The 21,815-nt window shown below is 48.3% G+C and overlaps 2 protein-coding genes across 7 annotated transcripts; one reads left to right on the top strand and one right to left on the bottom strand.

Moving 5' to 3' along the window:
• Positions 1–57: 57 nt before the first annotated feature.
• Positions 58–14,150, bottom strand: RIC8A (RIC8 guanine nucleotide exchange factor A). 4 transcript variants are annotated; one of them, XM_009683606.2, is made up of 11 exons: positions 14,012–14,150; positions 13,306–13,484; positions 9,846–9,893; positions 6,841–7,455; positions 6,062–6,156; positions 5,027–5,177; positions 4,076–4,171; positions 3,648–3,792; positions 3,414–3,558; positions 2,201–2,320; positions 58–1,334 (listed from the first exon to the last, which is right to left on the bottom strand). In XM_009683606.2, the coding sequence occupies exons 2-11, from the start codon at positions 13,387–13,389 to the stop codon at positions 1,214–1,216; spliced, it is 1,620 nt and encodes a 539-aa protein (XP_009681901.1). In that variant the 5' UTR covers positions 13,390–13,484; positions 14,012–14,150; the 3' UTR covers positions 58–1,213. The 4 variants fall into 4 exon arrangements, with proteins under 4 accessions (XP_009681901.1, XP_009681904.1, XP_009681902.1 ...); XM_009683609.2 differs by lacking the exon at positions 14,012–14,150 and adding an exon at positions 13,603–13,688; XM_009683607.2 differs by lacking the exon at positions 14,012–14,150 and adding an exon at positions 13,566–13,680.
• Positions 13,772–20,740, top strand: BET1L (Bet1 golgi vesicular membrane trafficking protein like). 3 transcript variants are annotated; one of them, XM_068944511.1, is made up of 4 exons: positions 13,772–14,158; positions 15,663–15,754; positions 16,484–16,540; positions 18,435–20,740. In XM_068944511.1, the coding sequence occupies exons 2-4, from the start codon at positions 15,689–15,691 to the stop codon at positions 18,600–18,602; spliced, it is 291 nt and encodes a 96-aa protein (XP_068800612.1). In that variant the 5' UTR covers positions 13,772–14,158; positions 15,663–15,688; the 3' UTR covers positions 18,603–20,740. The 3 variants fall into 3 exon arrangements, with proteins under 3 accessions (XP_068800612.1, XP_068800611.1, XP_068800613.1); XM_068944510.1 differs by lacking the exon at positions 13,772–14,158 and adding an exon at positions 14,701–14,845; XM_068944512.1 differs by lacking the exon at positions 13,772–14,158 and adding an exon at positions 14,881–15,221.
• Positions 20,741–21,815: the final 1,075 nt, after the last annotated feature.

Here is a 21,815-nt window from a genome sequence, read left to right as displayed (position 1 = left end):
CAATGTTTCCTCACTTGCTTAGACTATGATGCTAGATGAATCACTGACATAAAACCATTTGTCAGGAGGTTTTCTTTATTCTAGCATAACTTCTGCATTCCTGTGTGCGCTAGTAAGTTTTGGTACATGACAAACTGGAAGATTTTCCTTTAAAACATTTCTCTTTAAAAAGGAAAAACAAAGGAATAAAGAAAAGACAAATCCAAGCCACAGCAAAGGACAGGATCAACACCAGCCCCCAGGCACAAAGAGCAACGGATCTGTGGGAAAGCCAAGGCAGATGAGGAGGCAACAACATACAGCACAGATTTTGGCCTTTCATTTTGAAAGCATAACGGATAAAGGCCAACGCCAAAAACTAAACTCAGTGGTAATAGGAACATTGCACAGTGCCACAGACTAAATATCCGTGTTTCTGGCAGTCACCTGCAAGTTTCTTTCCTGTGGTTGATGGGAGTGCTGGAAGCTTCACCCGAGAGCTTTACTCGCCTCTCCCCTCCCGCCTGCTCCCCCAGCGCACGTGCTGTTCACCGCAGCACGCCCAGCCCTCCCCTCTGCACTCACATGCACGCTCACGGCGAGTCCACGCTCGCGCAGACACCGCGATGCGTACGCACACTGAGCACACGTGTACAGGGACCTGCTAATGAAACGCATGCACTATGCTGAGGCACCCCGCGGATGCCCCCTCCCCAACCTCTGCCATGAATAACTCGCACCCCTCTCGTGGAGCCCCACACTCCCAACTGCATTTCTCAGGAGCGACTGCCCCGCGTAACCACGCAGAGACGCACACGCCGACATGTAGCCGCACAAGCATCGGCACGTACACGAAACGCTCCACAGGTTACTGAACCCTGTTGACGTGACACAAAGATTTCCCCCCGCCCCTTCTTCCCAAACATCACATATTCAAAAGAAAAACCTAATGAGAAGTCCTGGAAGCAGTTTGGACTCTGAAATCCTCGAGGCTGTGGAGGGCAGAGACCAAGGTGGAGCCAGGCCACAAAGAGCTTCTAGAAAGAGGTGGTTTGTGGAGCTGGGAAAGGAGGCAGGGGGTGTTCTTCACTGTGGACTGTGAAGGGTCCAGGCTGCATTCAGATCCCACAGGGAGAGTCCTGGCCCAATACTAGCCTCCGGGTGCAGCACCAGTTCTGGAGGGAGAGCAGATGGAGGCTCCCCAGTCCTCTGGGGTTGGGGCGAGGGGTCGGGGTCAGTCCAACCCCAGGTCCGAGTCGGACGACGACCTCTCGTCAGCCATATCGCGGATGGCGTTCTCCATGGGAGCAAGGTTGCCACTCGGCGTGATGCCCATGGGTTGGATGACTTGCTCTCTGCAGCCAGGGAGGAGAAGGGGGTAAAGGTTACGCCACAGGAACATACTAGACCAACGTCACAAAGGCAAGGGCCTGCGGGTACTGCCACGAGGCAGCCCAGGAGAAGCCCGGGCCAGCTCAGAGGAGAGCAAGTCTCCCTTCTTACAAAGACGGGACACAGTTATAACAGTGACACCTCCAGCACCGTGAGGCAAGAGCTGGAAACAAGCCACAGACGTTGCCGTTCTCAGTGTCCCTGAAATAGGCTCAGGTTTAGGTCTCATTCTGCGCAGTGCTGGGTTGCCAGAGGAAAATTAGCACTGGCATTGGACTCTGTTCCTCTCCCTCTACCACACACACATTAAATACATAGCCCTTTTCCTTCCCACCCTTGGGGATGGTCTGAACTCAGTCAGCAGATCCTGGGCTCCTATCTGCGGCACCTATTAATGATGGATGAGAGATGGTAGGAAAAAGCACTCCTGCAGGGAAGGGGGACCAGCTGCCATCTGTCCCCAAAATGCTACCTCCTACCCAGCAGCCTTGCCAGGACAATGGCTCCTTTTGTTACTGAGTGCCTGGCCAAACCTGGCGGTGTGGCAGTCTGGAAACAGCGCAGACAAATAGGGGAAGTTTGTGGTACGCTGTCACGCCAAAGAGCTTGCTACGGGCCTTGCAATGCCTTCCCCTGACATTAACAGGGCCCAACTTAAACAACCTGAGAAATATCTCCCAAGTATTTCCCTCAATCCCTCCTTTATGTCCCTTCAGTTTGTGGTGCCTTGGCAACACATTCAAAGAAAGGTCTGTGGTAAGTGTGGTAAGTGTAAGTCAGAGACATGCAGGTGCTAATACAAAGACAGGCACGTACAGTCTTCTAGTACCTGGACAGCTTGTCAAACATGTTGACTAACTTCATGGCTTCATATTCCTTCTGCTCTTCAGTCATCCCTTCCATGGGGTTGGGGAGTTTCTCCTCAACACGTCCCGTCACAGGGTTAATGCTACAAAAAGAACAACGAGGCCAGGGCAAAGGAGGGAGGTAAAACAGAAAGGTGAGAAGAGAGCTGACTAAAAATCAGGCTTTACCTATACTGGAGCAGAGGAACTCAACAGCAGAGCTGGTTATCATTGCCACAGCAAACCAGGGCCCTCTCCTTTTGCTGCCTAGGTTAGCCCTGGTGCTATCACAGTGAAACAGTGTGCTGCGTCCAATCTCTTTCTGCATGCCCCTCACACAGTCCTCCATACAAACCCCTCCCATTTCTCTGGTGGGGGAGACATCCCCATCCTGTCCACTTCCACAGTGCAGTTTTAAACCAGGTGCCCAAGGGGCAATGCCACTTCTTCCCTCTCCTCTAGTCAGGGGGGCAAAAAGCTAACACAACATATATATATATATATAACAAGAAGCCTGTAGGCTGTGGAGACATTAAGCCAGATGCTGGAAAGGATGGGAGACCCAAAGCTAAGCACAGCTCCGCAGCTCTCCCTCCACACACCTCATCCTTGAGTTACCACCACCCACCAGCAAGCAAAGAGGAAAACTAGCTCACTCCAGCAACACAGGGGATCTCGAGGCAGAGAGGGGTACTTGGCACTTTCAACCCTTCTGCGAGAAGGGACCACCCTTACCCCTTAATGCCAGGGCATAAGGGAAGCCCGACCAACTCTGTACTGAGGTGGTGGGGGGGGGGAACCAAAACAGATACACAGATAATGGATTAAAGGCAGATATACTGCCATGTACACACCATTACAGGTCTGGTACAGAATGGACTCCGGCTGAAAGAATCCCCTGTGCTCTAGAGCCAGTGCCCAGCTGTAGAGACTGGATATATCTACTAGTGACCACCCACACCACGAGCAGCTCTGCCGCTGAGGCATTAAATCCAAGGAGCGGGTAGAGATGGTGGAGCAGGAAATCAAAGCTAAGAATGGAACTTAAGTAATGAGGAGGGATCTGTGTACATGAAAGAGCAGGACAGGCTGAGCATAGCAGGGAGATGGCAAAGAAGCAAGTGAAGAAAGGGACAGAGGAGTGAGAATGAGGTATCGGAAAAGGGATGCTATGGAGGGGGAAATGGAGTTCTTTACTTGGGCTTTGCCTCCTTGTACTCCTCCGTGTCGGTGTCTTCATCCTCCGAGTACTCTCCCTCTTCCCGACCACCAGCCATGAGGCCTCGCGCTGCCAGGAGCCCAGCTGCATTCCCATAGCCTGTGTACTTCACGAACCGTGACACTGCCAGGGAAAGGAGAGAGACCACTCCTGTGCTTTCCCTCATGCCTCTCCAGCCCCTACTCTGTCTGCGCCTGTGTGCAGCGACTCACCGCTCTCCTTGCAGAGCACAAAGAGGAACTCTGCTGCACAGTGCTTCACATCAGTGTCAATGTGGGTCATCAAACGCACCAGCTTGTTCCGCAGCGAGTTCCCCACCTCCGGCCGATTCCTTACATCCCGGAGAGGGGGCAGCACCTACAAGGCCACAGTGAGGAGCGATCAGTGGAGCTGGAACAGCAACTGCAGGTCAGGTGGGGGGAGACGTATGTGCATTTCATAAATCAGCCAAAACTAATAAATCCAGGAAGCATGAGAGATGTGGAAAAAAAACCACCGTGGGTACCAAAGGCCTCAACCTCCGAGATGTCAGAACCCAATACTGAGAGGGAGGAGGTCTGGAGGAAGGCAGCGTTCAGGCAGTTTGCTACTCTCTCCCCCGTGCAGCATCACCGCACTTCTGGCTGAACCCAGGGGTTACCTTTGCCTTCAGGAACTTCCTCGTCTGGCGATGGACTCGGGCGCTCTCGGTCAGCAGGTTCAGCACAGGGGTCAGACTCTCCTTCAGCTTGTGTCCCTACAGAAATGCCCACAAAATGAACGACGTGTCACGCTGAGCTCAACTTGTCTGGTGAGCGGTAGAGATCATGAGAGTACAGACCAACAGGGAAATGGATGGACACTGAGGCTTTCCAGCCACTGTAGCAGGAGTTTCAGTGCTCAGTCACTCCTCAAACAGCACGACTTTCTGAGCCCTGCTCTGTAGCACAGCAGTGCTGGAAATAAATACTGGTGTAGGGCATCCAGAGTAGAGAACTGTGGTAAAACTTGGAGGCCCCCCAGAATAATGCTGGAGATTGAAAACCACAGCCAGCTTGAAAATACTGCAAACTCCATCTTCCAGAAGCACTGGAACGAAAGGGCACAAGGGGCTGGGAAGAGTCCAGGAAGGTGAGGGGTCTTGGTAAACGACAGTATGGCTGCCAGTCCTCAGACAACAGAGTTAGAGGCTAACCCGTCAGTCAAACAATTTGGCTGTATACAAACAATTAAGCTGCCCACCAGATGACTGATTAGTCACGAGAAACAGAGTACTTTTATTTTACCATCCAGCTAACCATCTGCTGCTCAACCAGTCTCACTCCCCATACAGTCCATAAAGCAATGACAGTCATCTTCCCAGTCAACAAACACTATCTGAATCCTGCCACCCATAAAGGTTTTGTCTCTGCTAAAATCTGCTACTTCCGTAAAGGAATATCTCCAAACTAACCATGCCCTGCTAGTGCTCCTGTGGTTTTGATATGATGTGTTGGTGCTAGGCTTTTTTTTTTTTTTTTAAAAGGCTGACTGTAGGATGAAGAAAAGGCACCCTGCAATGAACTTGTAAAAACAAGCAGTGAAGAACTCTGCAGAGCAACCCTCAACTTACCCTGTCAAGACGTCGCTCTAGGAAATCTAGCAGGATGCTGACTGCATCCATGTTGACACCCATGTACTCAAGTGAGCCTGGCCGGACTTTCGGGGTCAAGAGGACATCCAAGCATTTCAGAGGCAGGTTGCCCAAAAGGTTAACTGTATGGCTGGACATATGAATGAGAAGAGACACAAACACAAAGTCAGGAACCTTTGTTCAGTGAAATTCTTCAACTACCCAGAAAGATAGGTTCATTACTAACTGCCAGCAATGGGAGACAACCCAAGTTGTCTCTGGCCTGGCTCCCAAGCTCCTCACTGAACTGAGTAAGTGAAACCATTTTTTGGACGGTTGAAGAATTTGCTAGGAGTCCAAACATGCTTCAGCAACAATTGAGGAACAGTGAACCTTGACAGAGACCAAGCAGGACCCAACCTGGGCAGTTGCAGGTCTGTCTCCAGTGTCTCTCCCTGCATCACTAATTCCCACCTTGATGATCCATGCAACACCCTGCTCAAGATCCCTCTGACTCTGATCTTCTCTGGGACAGGATGGCATCACCCGCTCAGATCTGACACTCCTGGACCAATAAAGCTCAGCAGCGTGACACAGGCAATTTCTCAGTGTGACTCAGGAGACAGTCAGTTAATTAAGGCCAGCTCGGGGACTCTTTAATTAAGGTAGCAAACACCTACTCCAGCAAGTTGCCCACTAAAGCGGGTGGAAACACTGAGGAGACTTCGCACAGGATACTGAATATAACCCTTGCACTCAGGCAAGTTTGGACAAAGCATTTCTTCCTGTAGACTGGGACCTTGTGGCATTAATGCACATAATTTGACTGTGCAAAGGGCAGGGCTATTTCTGAATTCTAGCAGCGTGACGAACCTGCAGGCCAGACCAAAGATGCCTGTTTGGTAGCAGTGATCTTAGCAATGATCAAATCTTAGCAATTAACCAATGTTAACGCCACAGTCAGACAGGACCTGCCTTGGGGAGACCTCAGCTCTGCTTCTAGAGAAGAACATTATCTAATTATCTAACGAAGACCTGTGGAATTCCTCCGTCCGGTCCTCTCCGTCAGCAGAGATCATGAGGCAGTGGCGCAGGAGGGCACCTAAGTGCCGGTACAAAGCAGCATCTTCCTGGCCCCAAAACAGAAAATGAAAACCTTGATGAGGAAAAGGGAATGTTTATCTACATTCCCCCACCTCCGAGGGTCTGCTCCCCCTTTAGCCCACGGCCCTATCCCTCCCTCCAGCAACCTAAGAATGGGTAGCAGAACATTCAAGTGGAAATATCCTCCAGACCCTCCTTTTGCTACCTGTCAACATGCATTCTTCCTCCTGCCCCATATGGCTCCCATCACTCTACAACAGTGAGCCAAGGGCCAGAAGAGGCCAAAGACCGGCCCACAGATTTGCCAGCCATGTCCTCCATGACACCTTCCTCTGACCTGGTTCAGAAGGTGAGAGGATAACCAGCCATAGCCAAGAGTGAGTTATCTGGGGGCTCTGCTCTCCCACTTGCACAAAAAAACAAGTCATTAAAGAGAAAAAAAAACTTTAAAAGAAATTTTAATGCTGTAAAAGTCTTAAAGGTTAATAACGTATCGGATAGAGGCAGTGCTCTAGTGATGACGGGTCAGATACTCAAGTCTCTTGCTACCCTTACACACAATTGTGGTCCAGACCCTAGGGGCTGCATGGCAGCCAGTCTGTAATAAGAGGAAATACCAAGTGGAAGGGGGGGGGAAAAAAAAAAACAATAATCAAACCATAGCCTGGAGAAGCACAAGTGCAGTGGGGTGGAACACCCAATGAGCTTACCTCATCCACCTCCCTCTTGCTGGAATCAAAGGTGATATTGAAGAGCACTTTCAGGATCTCCATCGCTCGCTCTGTCTCCTGCCGAGGCAAAGGTGGGAGAAGTCCCTCCTCGGCGGCAACTTCATACGGGTCCATCCACTTCACACCGAGGGTCAGCTCCAGGGTATCTGTCATCAGGCTGATGCCCCTGAGCTCTTGGGCTAGCTGCTGCCGGATATCCACTCTGAGCGCTGTCAGCAGGAACAGGAGACGCAGGTCAAAGAACTTGACTTCGTGGGGAAGGCTCCTCTCGTTGTACAATTTGATGCGCTTGGCCAGGCCAACCGCCAGCCGGGCTTCAGCTGTCAGCTCCTGTGCCCTAGGGCTGCTGAAGACAATGTTGCAGAGACATTTGAGGGATTCTAGGATCACATCCAAGTCTGGGACCTCTCGGATGAGCTCCTCTGAGTAATCAATGCCAGCATGCCTGGAGAGAGTCTTCAGGCCTTCCTTGGTGGTGAAAGGGTCAAGGCAGTATTTGTCTCGGGACAGGATACGGATGCTTTCCAAACATGTGACCTGGCAGGATGGCTGGAGCTCTCTTTCCAAGAACTCGATCAGCAGCTGGGCCATTTTCTGTGCAGAGGGAAACAAGTAATGCCTCACGCACGGACAGTTAACAGTGCTCCCCCACACACAGAAATACTGCCCTGTAATGCTCTGTCTTGGAAGAGGTGAACATCATCTAGAAACAGGCCTGCTACACAGCTCAGATTCAGATATGAGTTTTGGCAGAACTCAGGAGTGGTTGGCTCTGGCACCTGATCCTCACCCAGTTCAAGAAAGGATGCCCAGCACGAGACAAAATGGCTGGCAGAGGGTATCAAATGTAATAGGAGAGTACAAACAGGCAACTAGTTCTGACCAAGTGAACTACTGGTCCCTCCGCTGAGCCAGAGGAACTGACCGTATCGCTTCTTGCAAACACTACCTATTTCAGTGTCATCCACGGTTATGATGGTTTAGGCTAATAGTTTACTTGACAGCTGCAATAAACTAAGAGAGGGCAGGGTGAAAAAGGGTCTTACCCTTGGCTTCAATGAGGAGCAACAACCAAGTCAGTAGCAGCAGTCTAAGGCTCTGCACCCAAAGCTCTAAGATTAGGGAGGTGTCTGCTTTGGGTGCTCCAGAAACAGACTGACAAGTTTGAGAGACAGATCAGAAAACTGTTGAGGGAGGGAAAAAGGACCTAACTGGATTGAGAAGAGTGGGGAACGCCCTAGGAAAGGAGGTGAAAAGACCTCAGAAGATTTAAATAAAAAATACCGCCCTAATTCTCAGGGCTGCCTGGAGACCCAGATCCTCAGAAGGTATAGGCTGGCAGAGCTCCAGTAGCACTGGTTTACAATGCCTGAAGATCTAATCTTTCTGAATTAATGGTATCTTATGTGACAGCAAGCAGTGGCAGAGTCCAAGAACAAAGCTAATGCTTCACATAGCCAGGTGCATCTTGGTTATGTACAATAATACTCCACGTTACACTAGTAACTGTTCGTTACCCGTTGCGTAACGACTCATACCATGGTGAGGCAAGATTTCACTAGATCTCTCTAAGACAATACCATGTAAGAGCACACATTTTCCCATACATATTACAAGAGGAATCAAAACACCAGTGATTACAGGGTTTGCTATAGCTCAGTGTAATTGGCTTAATACAGCCTAATCAAAGATATTTCATAATAATAAAAAGACTGAGGACAGGAATGAAGGAACTGTACATTTTAGTTCTTAGCATGAGGCTTAATATGAGAACTGAACGAGCTTTACCCCCTTTGCACCCTTGCCACAAACTCATTTTCTCTTTCCAGCAGTCTTCATCCAGAAAACTTTGCCTGCACGAGTGAAGCGTGTCTCACAATCACACCCTGGAGAAGGGAGAAAGTACAGCCATTCCTCTTCTCCTTCCATATGAGGAGACTGAAGCAGAGGAGTTAAAAAATATATATTCATAAGTGACCAAGGCCTCTGACTGAGTCAGGTTAAGACTTCAGAGCGTGTGCCCAGGTCTAAACCTTCAGAAGAACTGATCACCAGGAATAAGATGTGATGCTCAATAGATATCTCGTGGGACACACCCAAAAAGTGAAGTACCCAAGGCTGTCTGAACTGACAGCCTATCGGGCTCTCCTAGTTCAAACAGGAAGTCACTAACGAAGCAAAGGGCTCACATCTTCTCAGACCCAGTCCCTCGCTTCAGGCTGTAGTTGGAAAAACTTCACGTAGCATTAGCTGGCATTGGCACTGACAGAAGAGGTCCCTTTCTCCACCCCAGTTGCCTGGTTCATGCCTACTCCTGCTCCACTGCTGTGCTAACACAAGCATTAGTGCAACCAACCAATAAAATGGACCACAAAACTAATCCAGCTGGAAAATAACCCAGGCCAAAAAAATAAATAAATAAATTACTCTTTAGCCAGATCAGCCCACCGAACACGTTCAGTGTACAGCCATGCAAAGGCCTGCCCTGGCATGAGAGAGGACCCGCTGCAAGAATGAACATGCCCAGCCAGGAGTATTTCTCTCCTCTGAGTGCCAGATTATGCTATCTTAAAGTGTTTGTCAGTCTACAGCCTTAGCCATACGCTGCAGCTAACTCGCAGAGAAAGCACTTACCTGCTAGAGGCTTGCATGCTGCTATAATCTTTGCCTAGGGCACTCATACCATTTAGGCGAACACTTTTCATATACCTATGGCTGAGACTATGTGCAGCACTGAACCTAGAAGGGTCATTAAGGCTGGGAAGACGCTGCCCTTTATCCTAAAGCATCATGTGCTGATGGAAAAGCTGAGGCCAGATGCTTTGCGCACACCATTCCCTAGCCAAGTACTTCCCCAAGTCTGAAAAAAGCACTGACTTCTTTGCCTCTGGAATTCACTACCACCAAGCCGTGCTGCACTCAAGTATGGAGCAGCAGCAGATTTACCCACCCAATTACAGGAAGAAATCAAAGAGCATGCTTACCTTCCTGTCTTCCCGCTCCTCATCATCAAAGGTGAAGCACTGATATTTCTGTGGGGACAGAAGAGGTGGTGGGGGAAAAAAAAATTAAGCTCCAGCAATAGGTTAAAAACCTGCAGAACTGTTGAGCCCCCATCAGGAAAGGGTCACTCAGCTGGTAAGCAGCAGGTCTAAAACACTGGCAAAAGCAAGCACATCTTTTCAAGGACGGTCCTTACCAGTGGAGTGGCAGAGAATCAGCATGGCAAGGAGAGCCAGAGCATTTACAGGGGTCTAAGATATTCACAGGATGGTAGCAAGCAGTGGAAGTTCCTGAGAAATCAGACAGGACAACTTTCCTGCCACCGAGGTTTGAACTTGCTTGCTGTTTTTTCTCTCCAAGATCATCCTTCTTTAAGCAACTCAAAACTACGTGCTTCAGAATTAGCAGGGATGAATCTGGGTTGAATTGCACAGATATCGGCCATACCGTGAGGTCTGAAATGCTTTCATTGACCAAGATCCCCGTTATTCTGGAGGTCCCTGCCTCTCATTCATCTCCAGAAAACATTTGTGATGAATATTAACTGTTACACTTTCTTACTGGCTCTACAGTGGAGGCCTGAATGCCACGGGCCGAAGCTGTGCCCATCCGACTGACGGATTTATTTTTAAATACTGCAGGAGGAAAGTAGGTATTCATCGCAATCCAAATATACTGCAGTATTTTATCATTCCTCTGCTCAGTGTCACAACAGCACATCCCAAGCTGTGCCAATACATTTTTTCCCCTTGATATTTATTGTTCCATTTCCTTACGGAAAGGAAGTACTGCCTCTTGTTATTTGCAAACAGATCCTTGTGTTCTTCATTCCCACAGTGTCTGGAAGTACAACTGTTTTTCAGCTCATGTTCTTTACACACAACTGATTAGCAAAGGTAAACACCCTTCTCCACATGGCGTCTCACAGGGTGCGCTTTACTGCCCTGCATTACTTTGCATCAGTACTTGAACTTGCACTTGCACTTGAACTCCACAAAACGTTGCATAAATATCCCCCACCAACTTGGGCGGCACTGCGGGGTGGGGAGGTAAACAAGTTCATCTGAAGTCTGCAGTTTCTTTCACGCAGCTCTCAATAAGCCAGGCTTCACAACAAGTACTGCAAAGAACGTATTGCTAACAGCAGGCATACAGAACAGCTCACTCCATCCTATTCACCTTTCTGCTTCTGCGAGCACTTCTGCCAGAGAGGTCCACAGATCAACCGTGCGGTGTAGGAGCTTTTCCTTTCACCAATGTGTTGTCTCACAAGTCACAGACAAGGACCGTTAGATTAGTCAGTCCGATCTCCTGCATAAGACGGTCCCAGAACTTTACCCATTATGGTCTTCTGGGAGAAGAAGCGTAAGGAGGGTCAATATTTATATAGCTAGACAGAGGTTTGCGGATGTCATTATCTCCATCATTTTCTTAACGCTCCCCATCACCTCTTTTGCCAAGTTACATTGCACAGATGCATTTACGAAGCTGTTCAATAAAGACAATTAGTCTTACCACAAACAATCATTCTTATAACCTGGACTAATTCTTCTCCTGAGTGATTGCAGTTCACCGAGATCCCATCCGTATGTCTGAATAGCTCAGCTTGTCTCCTACGGTATGTATCACCTTATGGTTCTCCTGCCCATGAGCTGCTCAGTTGTCCAACTGTATCTCATTCCCTGCTCACTGCAGTCAGTGATCGTCTGCACTGAGCTTTTGGAAATCACACGTGTTCCTTGTTAGCCTTGACTCATTCACTCTGCAAGCATAATCTCCTCTGTTGTTCACTGCCTTTTACACACAGGGCCAGCTCCTGGCTACTTGTAAGTAGACGATACAGTTTGCAGATCAACAGCGTCACAGTTACTAAGATCCCTGGGACAGCTTTGGCTTTTTTGGCCTAGAACAAAGAAGGATGGATACAGTGATGCAGACATGCCAGCTAAGAAACCTCGGTGCAGAAGCAGGACATCTGAATTCCTGTAAGCGCTGTGCCAGGGGCTGGCCTTCCATGCTTTAGCGCTGTGAGTTGGTACGCACACAGGCTGTAGCACCACATTACAAGGAACTGGCAGTTCAGTCCTCGAACCGGTGTGCTCTGAAGACAGCGCCATGTCACTTGTTCTTTTCCTTTCCCATCACATCTTTTTTGCAAGTTCCTGTCATCTCATTCGTATGGGTTGCTGCAATACCTGTGGTTTTGCTTCAGTTGGAGTATCCTCCCGTATTTCATTCCTGGCAACCAAGAATCGACCGTATCTATAATAGCAAACTGCATTCCAAAAACATGCCCAGGAAGTGATACCTTACTATCAGTTTTTGCAGTGAAAACTCATGTAGAGAAGTTGCTTAGTTTATTTGTAGTTTCCTATCCTCTTTGACTGCTCCATTTCTTCTAGACCGACTAGCAAAATCACTGACATTCTCACAAGTTTCCTACGCTTGATACACCGACAAAGGATCCAGCTGGAGGAATTCTACCAAGAACGTCTTAAATTTGACACATTAAACTCCCTCTTTGCTCTCCTGATTTCTTCAGCATTACGTCCACTGTAGGTGACTGTAATCCTGCTGACCGTCTTTCTAGTGGGGACCTTCTGCTTCTTAGTTCAGATTTCCAATGTTTCGAAAGTGACTGCTGGGAATAGTTGCACATTTTCCCCGTGCACACTTGTGCACAATACTTGCAGTTTTTCCCTGCTTGCTTCCCACCTGCTTAAGAACAGTGCAGAATGAGTCATGTAGATCTGCAGGGCCAGCCCTATCCTGGTGGAAATGCTCTAAGAGATATTTCCCTGACAGCTAGAGTCTATTTCAAAAGGGAACTACCCCCACAGATCATCTTTGCTGCTTTAAGGCTAGGAACACTTCCATTTCTGCTTCCTAGCCGTTCTTTTCATATCCTATATTCATTTTTTATCCTTTTCTTATTGTTAGCTTTCAGATCAGGCACCTGTACCTAATTCCAGCAGTCCATCCATGTCCACCGCTGGTGATCTTTTGCTTGCAAATCACAGCCACTATTTCACCTGCAGCTCCTCCCTGGGCCTCAGTTCTATTACCTCCAAACCTTGCTTTAACCTAAAAGCTCCTCCTACTTCATATTCATGCTGATGTTTATTTCCCTACCATGCTTTACTTGTGCTCCGGATAATAAAAAATGCTTTCTATGTGCTTTAATTCCAGTACACCAAGGAAATAAGACGAAGAGATGCTGCTTAGCTGTTCCTTACCAAAACACGAAATACAAAACCGTCTGCAAACAAAAGATGAAGCGGTCTACAACATTTTTACGGCAGTAATGCAGAGACAGATGCGCTTAGAGGAGACAGACGGGGGACCGCCGGATGGCACAGAAATCCCACAACATGGCCAACCTGCTTCTAGGCTCACAAACAGAAGCAGCTGACGTCAGGCAGAGGTTTGGTGCTCACTCACCTCCTGGTTGTAGACCTGAAGCACCTTGAGAACTGTGTCTTGCTCCCCGCTTTCCACCGTGGCTACCACAGTCCTCAGCTCCATTATCTCACCAGCTCAGCTGCTGATGGAGGCGAAACAGGCAGGAAGGGGAGCGAGGGCACTTCCAGAGCTCCTGGACAACGCTGATGCGAAGGGACCTTGATACACAGAGAACCGAGGGAGTGAGAAAGGGGTGGGGGAAAGGAAGGAGGGAAGGGGGGAGAAGAAAATCCACACACAAAACAAAACCCCCAAAACACAAGTGGGATCGCTCACTCCGCTGCGTCCATAAAAGCAGAGCAGATAAGATAACGCAAGCAGAACCAGGCGCTAGCTCCCTCTCCCTCTAATCCTGTCTTCTTCTCTTTGCCTCCCAACATTTAACATCTGCCCTCCCAGCACAGCACTCAGGAAAACCTTCCCCCCACCCAGCCAGAGGATTAACATAGAACAGATAACAGCAGCTCCCTGAAATAGCTCTCTGCCTCCTCCTCCTCTGGCTGTCCTGATTTCTGTTACTGCCCAGGAGCAGGGGGGAGGGAAAAAAAAAAAAAAAACAGACTCCTGTGGAGTAAAAAGGGATGGAGAGGAAAGCAAGGCAGAGAGGCAAATACCATCCTGGCTCACTTAAGACTGCCTTTTAAGGTGGTGAAAAAGGTAGAAATCATTAGGATTTTTGCCGAACCTGTTGAAGGGGATAACCCCGTGCACCGGGGCCCTCGGTGCCTGCGTTTTGGAAAGATCAGGGCAGACACACCGCGTACGCCTCGAAACCACACATCCGGATGACGGCTGGCCTGCTTGAGACCCTCAGCAGACAAGGTCCTTCACGGTAAGGGCGTGAACGAGCAGATGCGGGTCTACAAGCGTGAGCCAGGACAGATGCTGTGTCTCCGGCGCTGCGCTTCCCTGCGGCTTTGGGGGCAGAAAAAGCAAGAGCGGGCTGCAGCACTTCTCATTTTTGCTTCACTCCCCCCCCTCCCCTCCTTCCTCGTTTAAGTTCCCTCCGCGCCATTCCTGCGCCCGCCGAGGCCCCTCCGAGCCCTTCCCCTCCCTCCCTGCCTCCGCGGGAGCCGGCGGCGGCGAGCGGAGCGCAGTTACCTGCCCCTGCGGACCCGTCCCTGCCCCGCCGCCCCCGGCGGGCTTCGCGGGTGAACCGCGGCGCCTGGCCCGGGGCTGGGCGGGCGGCCTCCGCCTCTCGGGGCGCTACGTGAGGCCAAAGGGAAGCCGCGCCTCCATTTCTCCCCTCCCCGTCCCCGGGTTTTCTCTCACAAGTTCACTCGGGGAGAGGGCGGAGCGGGGGGGGACACCGCGAGCGCCCCAACGCCGGCGCCGAGGAGGAAGAGGAAGGAGCCTGCGTCGCGCTCTCCCCCCCCCCCCCCCCCCCGCCAAAACGGCGGCGGTGGCGGCGGCGGCCATTTTGTAGAGGCGGGGGGCCGGCGGGGCTCCGCCTGCGAGGCGGGCCCGCACCGCCGCCTCCCGCCGGGGCCGGGCGCCGTCATGGCGGAGTGGGGCCGAGGTGAGGGGGAAGAGGGGAACGGGCCAAGCCGGGCCGGGTTGGAGGTTCCCTTCTGCCCGCTGCCCTGTGGGGTGCGGCGCGCTGCCACCGCCGCCATTTGGGGGATCGCCGCCGTCGCCGCCATTTGGGGGATCGCCGCCTCGGGGCCCGCGGGGGACGGCGCGGCGCGGGGTGACAGCGTCGGTAGCGCCTCCCCCCCCCACCGGCGACTGCTTGTGGCCCCCCGAAATGCTGGCGGAAAGGGTCGCGCTTCTCGCCGGCCCTTGCGGGGATGCCGGCGGGGCTGCCTGGGCAATGACGAGGGGAGGTGTTGGGGGACAGAAAAACCAGCGAAGCCCAGAAGCGCTTTTACAGCCTGACCCCGCTGCAGGGAAGGGTAAAAAAAAAAAAAAAAAACAAACTGGCCTTTTCCTTCCTTTAGCCAAAGTAGCGTTCTGTGGAGATGCGCCCTGTCGCTGGTGCATGGGACAACGCGCGTCCCCCAAGCGAGGGCGTTGAGGGCTACTGGCGCGCCTCCGCGCTTTTTTAGAGCTACTTTTGGCGGCTAAAGCCCCCCGGCACGTTTCAGGATTTCTTTCCCGAGGGCTCTGGCCCTTCCTTTCGGTGGAAGAGCTTGGGGGGGGAGGGAGGGCGTTTCATGGCGGTCGCCATCCGTCCCCTGCGCCGTGGGATGCGGGAAGCGCGAAGGCGGCTGAAACGGCCCGTCCGGAGCGCCGCAGCGACCCGTCCCACAGCGAACTCGCTCTCCTCCTGGGGCGAGCGAACATGCTGCCACTTGTAAGTGGGACCGATAAAACCCTTTCTCTTTTTGTGCCAGGTCAGAGTCCGAGCACCGTGGAGGATATGTTAGATGCCGAGAACAAGCGTATGGCAGACAGTCTAGCCAGCAAGGTCACCAGGCTGAAATCGGTGAGTTGCTGAGTTCGCATCCGGGGCTGCGGTAAATGAAGTTTACCTGGGCTTCAGTTGCCTGCGTTGTTCGTCTTCCTCACAGCGCCTTGTGGGAGACGCAAACCTCTGGCCGATACAGAGGGCTTCCTCTTTATAAGCAGCTCTTAAGAGAATGTTGTAGTGGATCTAATAGTCAACTTTCCCTAGTGAAAAGCGGCATCAGGTAAGGCGTTTTAGGCACAGAGAGAAACCTGAGAGATGCACAGAGGAGTGTTGCTAAGTGCATCTCCTCTGGAAGAAAAGTCACAATAAAATGACAAGCTACTTTTGAAAAATACCCAGGTATGTACGCATGTGGTGTTCTAAAAGTTAGTTTGCCCCTGCTAACGTCAAGTACTTTGATTTAGAACTTAGTGTAAATCAGTGATTAGTATTATAGCAGGTAGGACTGATTTCTGCTGTTGTGAATATTTAAATGCTTGTGTCATATATATGAAGCTTCTGTCTGATAGTAATGCTTTACTTCCAGTGCTATAGAGCAAAATCATTTAAACAGTCATCAACGGAAATGAGAATCCTGTTCTGTCATTGTACCAAACAAGGCTCTGTAACTCTATACAGGAGGCAGGGGGAGGTGGTGGCTTGCTCTTCTATTTGCGTTTCAAATTTTTCCAGCTTTGGATGCGCTAGAGGTGGTCTCCATGTTAAAAGTTCATTAATACCTGTTTCCTCCCTCATCCTGTATAGCTGGCTCTGGATATTGACAAAGATGCTGATGAACAAAACCATTACCTGGATGGCATGGTAAGAAAGCAATGAAACGTAAAAACCATGGTTTTTTTGGGGGGGCTAGCTCTCAAGCAGTTACCTTATTTGTGAAAGTTAATAGCAGTTCAGTAAAGGAGAAAAAGTTAGATTTTCCCGTTGGCAAGCCACATAATTCAACTAAACCCGCTTACTGTGGGTTTATTGATAAATAAACATTAGCTGCTCATACCGCTTTGAATGGGCAGCATAGCCAGGTATCTAGCATCTGGAAACACCCACGTAGGACAGTGTACTCCAGCAATACAGATGGAGATTACCTACTTACTGGGATTAAAGACCTGCCTCCTGTAGCTAATACTGGGAGATGGGCCTATTCCTCGGTTACTTCTGTGATTTTTGGTAATGTTGTATAAATCTGTCAGGATTACTCACTGTAATCTCTGAAACACAGAATAGCTGTCAGGGTTCACTGATGTCTTTGGAAGGAGCAAGGCTCGCGCTCAGAGTGCAATCAGGTTGTTAGGTTCCCTGTTCTGTTATCATTCTGCTTTAATTTCTAGAGGTAACATAAACATCGCATGCACAATGGCTGATAAAACCAAAGTCACTTTCCGGAGTAATCTGCCTCTTAAGCTTTGGTTGCTGATGGAGAATCCCCGTGCTGTGGGGAAAGGCCAGGATGACCGATTACTATATTAGTGCCTAGAAAATATATTATCATTTAAGGTCAGAAAACAAGGTAAGGTTTCTCTTGCCTCTAGATTTTCCCTATCAAATTAAATATTCCTATATTTAGGTCGCACTGTTAGTTTCTGCAGCGTTACCTAAATTGAAATACCTTAAAAAGTTATGTAGCACTTGCAGAGGAAAGACTTGTAGCAGAGGCAGTAGCAGAGGGCTTACCTGCTGAGGCTTTTTGGGAGAAACATAACTCATTAACTGAACTGTGAGAGGAAGGGAATCCCACACAGCTATTTGAGAAGAAGGTTAGCACAGTAACACTGCTGCTTTGAGAGACTTTTCTGCACATGCTGCATTTTTGACAACTGGTAGGTGGACTGGAGAGAAGATAATTGTGGCATTGAAGCCAATTGAGTCAAAGATGTGAGCTCAGCTGGAATCTTAATAGCAGCACACAGTGACAGTGTTGCAGTATCTGAAATGGATACTTAACTCAGCCAGGAAATTAAGGCGACTGGAGAATCAAAGTAAAAGATGTTATGGCAAAGAGCTTAAAGGAGAAGTCCTAAATAAACATGAAATTATGCTTCTGTTAGGGGAGCTTTTCAAAGATTTCGGGAGAAACATGAGTAGAAGCTACAAATAATGCATGAATAAGGAAAGCAGGCCAGGAGTCAAAATTAAAATGACTGAACTGCATTAATTTGACAGTTGTTTGCCGGTATCTGACAAAAAGTTTTACATGCATGCCATCCCATTCTAAAGAAAAAGTAGAACTAAGGGAAATGAATTGCACCTTCTTCTCTACTTCTGAGCTAGTCCCAACATGCTATGAATCGACGTTAACTTCATGGAGAGACATTTCCTTCGGATTAAGTGTTCACTTGTAGAGTTGCCATTAACAAGCTGTTCCAGGCAGAATAAGCTGCACAGGTGCAATTAAACAGTGCAGTAAGAGATGATTTTACAACAGTTTAAAACATGTTAGGAAACTTTTTTTGCATTTGGAGTAGAACTTTTCCTATCCCTCTTGTGTGACTGGTTTGAGCACTGTGGGAATGGTGCTGTTGCTGGAGTCCGAGCACAGGAGTGAAAGAACTTTCTGAGAGAAACATGATTGTGGGTGTGGGGAGATAGGCAGTTACTGTGCAGCTACCTATTCAAATGTTTTTCAATCACTAAGGGAAGTTCTTCAGGAATAGCCTTTCTTGTTTATAATGTCTCCATTTTGCCTTTCTTTCTTCTTCAGGATTCAGATTTTATGAGTGTGACCGGCCTGCTGACTGGCAGCGTGAAGCGTTTCTCCACCATGACGCGGTCAGGGAGGGACAATCGCAAGTTACTCTGTTACGTTTCTGCAGGACTGATTGTTGTCTTCTTCATCCTCTACTATCTCGTGTCGAAAGCAGGGACTTGAGCATGGTTTTCATGCCAGGAATTTTACAGACCAAAAATCATGTGACGATTGATGGACTTATTCAAAGCCCTTTGCAGTCTGCCCTGTTGTGGAGTTTTTGAGGCATTCCAAACAGTCCAAATAACTTTTCTGTTCCTCAGCTTACTGTCATTGATCTGACTGGTCTTGGACATCTCTTTGTAAAATGAGTATGTTTCAATCTAAACTGATTTTCACATGTAAAATGATTTTGATGTTGTTAATGCTTAAGCCTTCATCTCTTGCCTTGTTGCCCGTGTCCTTCAGCCTATTTTCAAAGGCTGCTTTTGTGTTACCCACATTACTGATATTCCCTACTAGGCTTGTGAAGAGTTATGTCAGACACAATTCAGAGATTTGTCAGTGCTCCGAAGTTTAATAAACGAGCAGAAGTCCAGAAGCTGCAGAGTTGAGGATGCTGATTTATGAGATTTGGAGGTATGAACTTGAGACTTATATTCCAGCTTAGCCACTCGGCTCATGCACGGGCTCAGTTTCACCTTGACTTGGAGGCACATTAATATCATTGGTGTCACTGGGCTGGAATTAAGTTCGTACAGCTTTGAAATTCAACCAGCGGTAGATCTGGACCCTGATACACTATAATTGTTGCAGTGACGAGTTGCAGAGGAGCAAGACTTTACCTGAGTGATAGCTTGGCTTTATTATCCTTCTAGGTGAAGTTGAGGGTAGACACTGCAGGAAAAGAAGGGCCAAAGTCCTTAAGTTGCTGTTATTTGCACACGTATAATGTTTTTCCACACGCTTGAAAATACACTCCCGTAGACTGCTAAGGCTGTATGAAAGTTCCCATATCAACTTCCCCTCCAGTCGTCTTAAGATCATTTGCTTCAGGCCTCATGCAGTTTATTGTCGTTATTACAGTATCCCTGTACTACAGCCCTTTGGAAAGACACTGCGCAAATAAAAATAGAGGTTGTGGACAAGTTAAACTGCATCTTGTTGAGGTGATGGTTGGAGGACAGGGAAGGATTTGACCTGAGGGTTGGTGGATGTATTTATTTAAGTAGATGGTAACCTAAGAAACTCTAACTTGCTGTGCTGTCCGTTGTGCTTCTGGGATTCCTGCCTGAAATGTTTGTGGGAGATGTGTGGGAAAGCACATCCATACGAGTTTTGTTTATAAAGCAGTCGTTCCCAATGAACATGCAGTGCATGCCAGATTTCCTCTCCTGAAGCAGGGCACGTAACTCTTATGTCTCAGAAGGCTGAGAGTATCGCACCTGGAAACTCCAACTTCCCTTCACCCTCCTTTCCTTTCAGTGGGCCGATCAGCCTCTCACTTACGACACTACCCCATATGCATTCTTCCGTAGCGGAGTTATTTAAGTCTATCTCTAATTATAGCGAAAGATCTGTAACTTTTAAAATACTAGGCCTGTTGGAAGAAGAAACAAACAAAACCCACCTCTTTCTCTTTTCAGAGGAAGCCCTCGCTACCTATTATATAAACCTTTTACTATACAAAGCAGCTGTACAAAGGTACTGTGTTTCATATAGTCTCTTTTCTGTACCACGTGCTGATGTGATCTGGTTTTCCTTGTTGGAATTCTTTGCTTATTTTGTTCTCTCATCCTCCTGTAACGACTACCTCTCCAGGACTAAAGACTTCCTCCTCTTTTACAATCTTTTTTTCTAACAAGTGTTTATTCATCAGTCCCTGTATGTTTCATTTGGCCTTGACATTGTATCTGTAGGAATTCCTTTCTGCTTGGGCTAAACTGGGTCTAGATCTAAACAGACTGTGCTGTCCTTTGCTTAAACTGTATCAGACTTTTAACAGAGTACTTTCATAATTTGATTGTGTGTCGTCTTCCCAAGTTTGGGGAAGAAGGGGCAGTGAAGGTGAGTAGGAAAGGAGGCAGCAACGACTTTCTCTGGTTTTTGTTTCTGCTTCTCTGGTAAGATGCGGCAGTTCCAAACTCTTTTTGCACTTGGAAGAATGATGAATCGCTTGGGTGAATCGCTGGACTCTTGTTTCGATTTTCTGAAGTGGATCACTTCTGCTGAGAGACCTCTGAAACAGCCTGGTCTTCATAGTAGTGGCGGTTTCGGTTTGCTTTTTATGTTCTAAATAAAAATATGTTTTTAGAATAGTCTGGCCAGGTGTTTTTTTTTTTTTCCTCTTGCGCTTATGTCTTAGCAAGATTAAAAACCAAGATCAGATCATTCTGTTATATTTAAATTGTACAGAACCTGCTGCCTCAGAGCCAAATGTAATTGTTATCTTAAGAAACAGTGTACGTGCAATGAACTATACAGAGATCTGACGAAAGCTGCACTAGCTCAGAAGTAGCCAGTCATTCATTAGCACTGTACAACCTTGTTTAAGCCTCCGAAACTTACAGTGGCAGTTACAATTAGAATCTTGCACACCATTAAATGTTCTAAGGACATGCACTATCCAAGAAAAGTATGAGTTTAGAAATGACAAAATTCAGATTTAAAAAAAAAATACTCACAAACAGAGCAATTAAACGCTCACAGCAGAACTCCTGTCCAGTATTCTATGTCAATCACAAACCTCCAGTATAGATATTTGTATACCTGTATAAATTAGGAAGAATGTCTTTTCAGACTGACAGGAATCCACTTGTTACCACCTTCATTATTTTTCCTTAATGTAAATAATTTGGGGACTTGATTGTGGCTTTTAGGCACAGCCCATTAAAAGAGAGAACGCAGAGGGACAGTGTTTCAGGCTGCACCTTGGGGGAGAAGCAAATGCAGCCCCAGGAGCAGCAGGCTCTCTCAACATGGGGGCGTAAAGATGCTCCGCTCTCCTGTGTGAGTGTGTAGGAAGGACTTCACTGTTTCCATGGGGCAGTGTTTTCCTGGGATTGCTCTCTGGATGGCCTGCGTCTGCCCTCAGCCTGGGCTCTGCTTTGAGGTGAGGAACGCTACTTTTCCAGGGTTAAGTGAGGAATTGGGATCCAAAGCCTATTTTGTTTAGCACAATCAGGTGAATACGTGCTGCTGGAGCTCTTTGGCGTTGGTTATGCTTTTGATTTTGGTGCTCTCCTACAGTTCTAATATAGCAAAGTTTTGCTGAGGCGTGAAAATTGAATAGGGAAAACAGACTTTGTTTCCCCCCCTGCTGCTCTAGGTGAATAAATAAAATCTTTGTTTTGTTAAAGTTGTAACATACCAAGAATTTGCATTCAGTTCCAAACT

This window comes from Struthio camelus, chromosome 5 (assembly GCF_040807025.1).
Source record: "Struthio camelus isolate bStrCam1 chromosome 5, bStrCam1.hap1, whole genome shotgun sequence".
In the NCBI taxonomy this organism is placed as follows: Eukaryota; Metazoa; Chordata; class Aves; order Struthioniformes; family Struthionidae; genus Struthio; species Struthio camelus.
This window is presented reverse-complemented; position numbering and strand designations above follow the sequence as displayed.

Excerpts from the sequence above, each read along its gene's own strand:
- BET1L (XM_068944512.1), top strand. The coding sequence starts at position 15,074 with ATGCTGGCGGAAAGGGTCGCGCTTCTCGCCGGCCCTTGCGGGGATGCC. Across the intron at positions 15,222-15,662 it reads TGACCCCGCTGCAGGGAAGG|GTCAGAGTCCGAGCACCGTG; the intron begins GTAAAAAAAAAA and ends TTTTTGTGCCAG. Across the intron at positions 15,755-16,483 it reads AGGTCACCAGGCTGAAATCG|CTGGCTCTGGATATTGACAA; the intron begins GTGAGTTGCTGA and ends CATCCTGTATAG.
- RIC8A (XM_009683606.2), bottom strand. The coding sequence starts at position 13,389 with ATGGAGCTGAGGACTGTGGTAGCCACGGTGGAAAGCGGGGAGCAAGAC. Across the intron at positions 9,894-13,305 it reads TTCAGGTCTACAACCAGGAG|AAATATCAGTGCTTCACCTT; the intron begins GTGAGTGAGCAC and ends CTGTCCCCACAG. Across the intron at positions 5,178-6,061 it reads CGGACGGAGGAATTCCACAG|CCATACAGTTAACCTTTTGG; the intron begins GTCTTCGTTAGA and ends TCATATGTCCAG.